General features: G+C 41.3%; 1 protein-coding gene across 1 annotated transcript in view; it reads right to left on the bottom strand.

Annotated features, from left to right (window-relative positions):
• RASAL2 (RAS protein activator like 2) overlaps positions 1 to 7782 on the bottom strand; it is a gene marked incomplete at its 5' end in the record, with an annotated part of 117190 nt that overhangs the window by 36111 nt on the left and 73297 nt on the right. The window contains 2 exon segments of the mRNA XM_014583895.2: positions 1774 to 2010; positions 2874 to 3018. Of these exon segments, the coding sequence (XP_014439381.1) occupies positions 1774 to 2010; positions 2874 to 3018 (382 nt within the window).

Below are 7782 nucleotides of genomic sequence, written 5' to 3'. Positions count from 1 at the left end.
AGACAGAGAGAGACAGAGAGACAGAAAGCGAGAAATCACCCCCCAGGGGGGATGGTCACGCCGCAATCCCTTCTCCTCCATTCTCCTCTCGGAATCTTGGGCACGCACGCACATGTGCCCGGCGTGAGTTTTAAGCCACCGGGTCCGGGACACGAACCGCGGTCGACTACGTGGGAGTCCAGCAACATAGCCATTACGCTAACTGCTGGTTCCCTATATATACACATATTTTTTTGAACCATGTTAAACTAAACTGCACATATCACCTTTAAAAACTTTAGCACTTATTTCTTCAGAATGAGGAATATCTCTTACACCAATGCCATTATCACACTAAAGCTTTAAAAAATATCATTCCTGAATCACCCTATATATGGACCATATTTATATTTCACCACTTGCCCTCTAAATAACTTTTATAGACTGCTCTCCCCCATTTTAGATCCAAATATGTTTTTTTTGCTTTTCTTTTTTTGAGAGGGTTTTTGCTATAGGGCATGTGTGCTCACCAGAAAGACAGAGAGAGACAGAGAGACAGAAAGCGAGAAATCACCCCCGGGAGGATGGTCATGCCGCAATCCCTTCTCCTTCATTCTCCTCTTGGGATCTTGGGCATGTATGCACACGTGCCCAGCGTGAGTTTAAGCCACTGGGTCTAGTACTCGAACCACGGTCAACTACATGAGAGTCCAATGACATAGCCATTACACCAACTGCTGGCCTCAAGTACTCATTTGGTCTCTTTTAATCTCTCTCCATATTTTGTAGTTTTCATAACGTCTTTTTTTTTTGTAGAGGTTTTTGCTATAAGGCATGTGCGCTCACCAGACAGACAGAGAGACATAGAGACAGAAAGCGAGAAATCACCCCCGGGAGGATGGTCATGCCGCAATCCCTTCTCCTTCATTCTCCTCTTGGGATCTTGGGCATGCACGCACACGCGCCCAGCGTGAGTTTTAAGCCACCGGGTCCAGGACGTGAACCACGGTCAACTACGTGGGAGTCCAGCGACATAGCCATTACGCTAACTGCTGGTTCCCCATAACGTCTTTTGAAATGGTCAGGGTAGTTGTCTTAGACAATGTAACCATAGGGTTTGTCTGATGGTTCTTCCCAATTCTTTTTTACAGACATGCACTGTAAAATGACATTTCAGTCAACAATGCATCACATTCACAATGGTGGTCCCATAAGAAGTGCACAGGTTATACCAAATGGCCTATGTGTGTACCAGGCCAAACAATTTAGGTTTGTGTAAATATGCTCTATGATGCATGTATAATGATGAAATCGCTGAGTGACATATTTCTTGGAACATTTCCAACATTAAATTACACATAACTGCGCTAACATTTTGTCTTTTCATATTGCTAAAACCATAGCATATGCAACATTTTGTATCTTACCCTTTTCTTGTTTTTAAATGACTAAAGTAACATGAATGGAGACTTCCTACTCATCCTAATTTATTTATTTTTTTAAAAGAGAGAGTATAGGGTGTGTGCACTTACCAGAGACACAGAGAGAGACAGAGAGACAGAAAGTGAGAAATCACTCCCCAGGGGGGATGGTCACACCACACCGCAATCCCTTTTCCTCTTGGGATTTTGGGCACACATGTACACGTGCCTGGCATGAGTTTTAAGCTGCCGGGTTCAGGACTCAAACCATGGTAGACTATGTGTGAATCCAGCAATGTAGCCATTATGCCACCTGCTGGTCCCACATGTACTTTTTCAAGTGTTGTAAAAGTGGTTAGACAGCATCACCTACTTGGCAAAGTTGGCCAGGTTCTGAATGACCTTGGCAATGAGAGTTAGAGTCCGGGACGTGCGGTCATCAGGATATTCCTGCATAAGGTTGAAAAGACTGGGTGACATAATGGCGGGGCACAGAAAACGGAGAAACAATGAGGCACTAATGAGTCGCTCGCTAATGTCTTGCTTGCCGCGGTTCAGGCACTGCTGCTTCCATGATGCAAACACTTCTTTCAGCTCACGAGGGAAAACACTGGGGTAAGAAAAAAAATACCAAAACCTCTAAATAAAAGCATACCGTGACTGAGGAAAACACAGTGATCTACTCTGACTCAATACACCTCTGCTCTGGAGCAAGGAGGAGGACCTAGCAGAGATCGAAGGATGAGACTCTTCTGATTCATCGCTGATAGGTGGTGCAAATTTCACAGGAGGACAGATGGAGGCTATGAAACTTTGGATTAGTATAAATTTAGTTTTGCAAAGTGGGAAAATGGCATGAAGCTTCTGACTAAACCATCAAGTTTAATATAGCTCACTATAATCTCTCTAAAGACTGTCATCAGAAATGTTCCTGAATCTCACCAATTGCTTGGGTTAGAGCAATGATCAAAATTAATGAACACATCTGCTTAACACCAGTAAATATTTCAGAAAGCTAGAAAAATACTTGTGGCATTAGAGGATATAGCACTAATATTCTGGGACACATTATACTTATATAGATAGCCAGTTCAGAATTATTTGTGCTTACAATGGAGACTTAGGTTTTAGACAAGGTTTTATTTTGGTAAATTTTCCATTTTTTCTTTGAAAAAAGGTAAAAAAAAAAAAAAGTCCTTCCCTTGGTTGAGAAATAATAACTAACACTGTGATGACTTTTTGTTTGTTTTAGTTCTCTTTCTCTTTCTTAAATCTCCGGAGAGTGTGTGCAGGAGAGAGAGAGTGTAAAAGCACCTCCCCCCTACAACCACAATGGAGCATGGTCATGCCACGATCCTTTTTCCTTCATTTCCCCATCCTGCAGGATTTTGGGCACCCAGATACATATGCTCAGCACACGTGTAAAAATATAAGTCCCATAAACAAAAAGGTGAAGTCTGGATACTAGCTCACCAGTAAGAGTTGATGATCTTGCAGAAAGCCAGCTCACAGCACATTTTCAGGTTGCTCTGATGGTCTATCAGTTCACTCGATGAACATTTGCTGGGGTCCACTTCACAGTTCTCATCTGACTCATATAAAGCTTTGATGAACTCCCCTATTTAAAGAGAGAAGACAAAAGTTAGTGTACCTATAGTGTCTTCCTAAATAGAATAAGAGGATTTAGGGTTTCTGTCCTAAAATGTATAAAGGAAAATTCTTATTTCCAGATCTGACATGAGGGGCACAGAAGACTGCTCACGAGGGGTCACTGCTATGGAGCCCAACGGTTATCACTTCCCACACATTATGTTCTTTTTCCTTGTTCTGGAAGTGGGATAACAGCAATCACTAACATCATCACAGTATTCACAAAACCAGAAATTACAGTACTTTAAGCAATGCAGTGTCTTTACCTGAAACCACAAATATGTTTAATTAGCATGAACTCATTATTTGTTGTAAGGCCCCCTCTACTGGGGTCACTAATGTTGTTAATGTAATAGAACAAACGACCAACACCTGATTGAATAGATCACCTAAGGTTTTAGGTGCCAAACACAGATCCAAGTATGGCTCTCCAGGCTCACCTGTGTAAAGGGATGGTCATTCCTCACAGCACACGATTATAGCAGGAGACCTCTTTACAAAATCTGTATGTGTTTTCCACCTTAGAAGCCCTGTTCATATAGTCTATCATCTAATAGGTATTTCCAATGTTACTGTAAAGAACAAACCCCTACCTTATCTGTTTATCCTCCAGCATATAATTTGTATATCTTCTACTGTTCTATATTTCACGCTATTTTGTACTTATTTGTTCATTTATCTGTTCTCCTTTCTAAGATGAATACTCTTAAGAGGTTAGGGACCAGGTTTTATTCATGTTCAAATTCCCAGCCCCTTGAATAGCTCCCAAAGCACTGCAGGTGCTCAGTGAATATTTATCAGACAAGGTGGTATGTATTATTATTAATATTTTTAAAAAACAGGTCTATATGAAAGAAGAGAACACCTTTCAAGATTCTTCCAATTCTGCTTACATTACTTGAGTTTCAAGCTAGTTATAAGAGAGTTCATGACAGTGAACAGTAACTCCTGCAAGTTAAGCAGCCAACAGTAACATGAAAAGCATTTTCTTTATTTGTTAAAAAAAATTTACCAGATGGTACATGTGTTTACCAGTGAGAGGAAAACAGAGAAAGAGAGAGAGAAAACAACTCCCAATGGGGCATGATCATACCACAATCCTTCCTCCTCCATCTCTCTATCTGGTTGGAACCTTAGGCATAGACACACACATGTGCCCAGCATGCACTGGAAGATGCTGGTACTGAGACTCAACTTATGGCTGGCCACATGGGATCTGGCTTCCCCAACCAATAGGCTACACAATGGCCCATGAAAAGCATTTCCTCTTTTTTTTTAAATGCCAGAAGGTACATGTGCTTGCCAGAGGTGGTGGATCGGGGGGTGGGAGAGAAGCACCCCTTAATGAGGTATGGTCACACGCAATCTTTTCTCCTCTATTTCTCCATCCCGTTGGGATTCTGGATATGCACATACATGTACCTGGTGTGTTTCTCAGGCTCCTGGGGTTGGGATTCAGACCGATGTTGGTGATGTGGGACATGACTTCTTTAACCACTAGGCCATGGAGCTGGGCCCATGAAAAGAATTATCTATCAAAATTATTAATATTGGGACCAGCAGTTAGCGTTATGTTGCTGGACTCCCATGTAGTCAACTGTGGTTCGTGTCCCGGACCTGGTGGCTTAAAACTCACGTGTGCGTGCGTGCCCAAGATCCCGAGAGAAGAATGGAGGAGAAGGGATTGTGGCGTGGCCATGCCCCCTGGGGGGTGATTTCTCGCTTTCTATCTCTCTGTCTCTCTCTCCGTCTGGCGAGCGCACACACCCTATAGCAAAAAAAACTCTCAAAAAAATTATTAGTATTAAGGTAAATAAAAGCTTTTAAAAATAGCTATGAGAGGGACGTGGTAGTGCCTGCCCTATGGCAAAAACTACTGGAGGCTGTAGAATTGTGACATCAAAGTCCATCTTTCTCTCTGTCTTTCTCAGTATGCACGTTTTTTATGAGGTCAGAGGGCTGAATGGTGATTGAGACACTGGACTCCCACATGGCCAAAACTGTGGTTTGAATCTTGGACCTGATGGCTTGAAACTCACACAGGGCGTGTATGCGTAAGCACTCAAAATCCCAGGAGAAGAATGAAGGAGGGGACTGTGGCATGGCCATCCCCCTGGCGGGTGATTTCTCACTTTTTCTCTGTCTCTCTGGTGAGCACATGCGCCCTTTAGCAAAAATCTCCCTTAAAAACAAAACAAAACTATGAAAGCAGGCCAGCAGGTGGCATGATGGTTGAGGCGCTGGACTCCCACATGGCTGACCGCAGTTTGAGTCCCAGACCTGGCAGTTTGCTTTCTTCCTTTCTCTCTCTCTCTCTCTCTCTCTCTCTGGTGAGCACACATACCTCATAGCAAATTAAAAAATAAATAAATACATAAAATTAAATAAATAATTATTTTAAAAAATAGCTCTGAGAAAAGACCGAAAATCAGAATTTGAGATAAAAATGCGTAGAGAACAGCAAATGAAGTGGTACACAGAAAAGAAAGTGGTGCACAGGGAAAGCAAAGGTCAAATTTTGGATCCAGAGACCCCAGTGCTAGTCAGGACAGAAAGCCTCCATGGTTCTCCATCTCTGCTTCTGTTGGGCCTCTGGGTTCTACTTCAGAGCTGTGAAGTCCCCCCCTCCCCAGTCAAGGCTTCCTCACAGACCCCAGTGCTGGTCAGGTATGCAAATGTCTCCCTCTTGTTCTTCTCTGTCCCTTCTAAATTTTCTCTCTCTCTCTCTTTTTTTAAAATCAGCTTTCTGCCCTCTTTTTTTTTGCCTTTCTCTTGTTAATTTATCTCTTCTTCCCTCACCTAGGACAGAAAGCCTCCAGGGTTCTCCACCTTTGCCTGTGTTGGGCAAGTGCCCCACACGGTTTTCCATTTTTAACCCAATTTCATGTTCTGTGATGTGATTTCTAATTTTTCCTCTTTTTCTTATAGTACTTTGCTTTTCTATCTTTTCTTTCTCCTTCTATTTCCTATTCTTTTTCTTTTACCTTACTCTCCTGTTTTACCACCTAGAGATGACTAGGTGCATAATAGCTAAACATCTGAATGTTGTGAGTGTTCCTTTTAGAGAATTGTTTGCACCTCATTGTAGTAGTTGAAAAAATAGTGAAATTCTTCTTCATAAATCCGACGGCAAAATCCCTCGTTTTTCCCACACTGGAGAACACAGTAGAAGGGAGATATTAACACCAAATTATTTCACAGTAAGTGAAACACAAAAAGCTCATAGTCACAGAATCTTTCTCTAACAAGTTAGACAAGAGTAGATACATTACCAAATGACTAAAAATCAAAGAGCCTCAAGGATGAGAGAATTAAGTAATACATTTCCAGCAAGGGAACACTGTAACTTGTCTCCAACTAGAGAAATATTAGAGGATATTATCGAAATATCAGAAAAAGAATTTAGAGTATTTATGTTAACAAAATTCTATGAGATGCAAGAGAAAAGAGAAATTGAGCTTCAGGAGATGAGGAAGTCCTTCCACGACGTGAAGTAAGAATTGGACAACATTAAAAAGAATCAAATGGAATTGTTAGTTATGAAGGATATAATACAGGAAATTAAAACCTCCCTTGAAAGTATTAAAAGCAGGTTAGATCATGCCAAAGATCAAATTTTGGAAGTAGAAGACAGAACTTCTAACCTAGAAAAAAATTATCAAAAATACTGAGAAAACAGCCAAGAAAAATGATAACATATGAGAAATACTAGATAACACGAAATGCCCAAATATCTAAATAACTGGTATCTCAGAAGGTGAAGAAACTAATAAGAACATGGATAATCTATTCCATGAAATCCTAGAAGAAAACTTTCCAAGTCTAGAGAGGCATTCAAACATCCAGACCCAAGAAATACAAAGAACCCCAGGTAGAATCAATCCAAGAAGATCCTCTCCATGGCACAGTATAGGTAGATTGACCAAAACAAATGACACGATACTAAGATTGGCAAGAGAGAAACATCAAATCACCTACAAAGGCTATCCTACCAGGCTAACACCAGATCTCTCACTGGATACAATGCAAGCAAGGAAAGAATGGGGAAATTAATTCAAAGTATTAAGTGAAAAACCATTTCACCGAAGAATATTTTACCCAGCAAGATTATCCTTCGTATGGGAAAAGAAAATAAAAATGTTCTCAGATAAACAAAACCTGATAGAATTTACCAACTCCAGCCTAGCTCTTCAAGAAATTCTGAAAGGAGTACTATACCAAGAAAACTAAAGAGAGACAGATAACAATAAGAGAACAAAAAATCACCAATAAGGCCAACTTAATGTTAGGGACAAGTTCTGGAAATATTGATAATAACATTGAATGTTAATTAAATAAATTCTTCAATCAAGAGATACAGCCTGGCTGACTGGATTAAAAATCAGAAACCCTCCATCTGCTACCTACAGGAAACCCATCTCATGGATAAAGACATACATAGACTAAAAGTGAAGGGCTAGAAAAAGGCAACCCATGCAAATGGAAACCAGAAAAGAGCGGGAGTTGCTATACTGATTTCGGACAAAATAGACTTTAAGATAAAAACTGCAGGGAACCAGCAGTTAGTGTAATGGCTATGTCGCTGGACTCCCACGTAGTCGACCACGGTTCGTGTCCCGGACCAGGTGGCTTAAAACTCACGCCGGGCGCGTGTGCGTGCGTGCCCAAGATCCCGAGAGGAGAATGGAGGAGAAGGGATTGCGGCGTGACCATCCCCCCTGGGGGGTGATTT

The sequence above is a fragment of the Tupaia chinensis genome, unplaced genomic scaffold, assembly GCF_000334495.1.
Source record: "Tupaia chinensis unplaced genomic scaffold, TupChi_1.0 Scaffold000074_1, whole genome shotgun sequence".
NCBI lineage: Eukaryota > Metazoa > Chordata > Mammalia > Scandentia > Tupaiidae > Tupaia > Tupaia belangeri.
The sequence above is the reverse complement of the archived record's forward strand: the minus strand, read 5'-3'. Positions and strand labels throughout refer to the sequence as shown.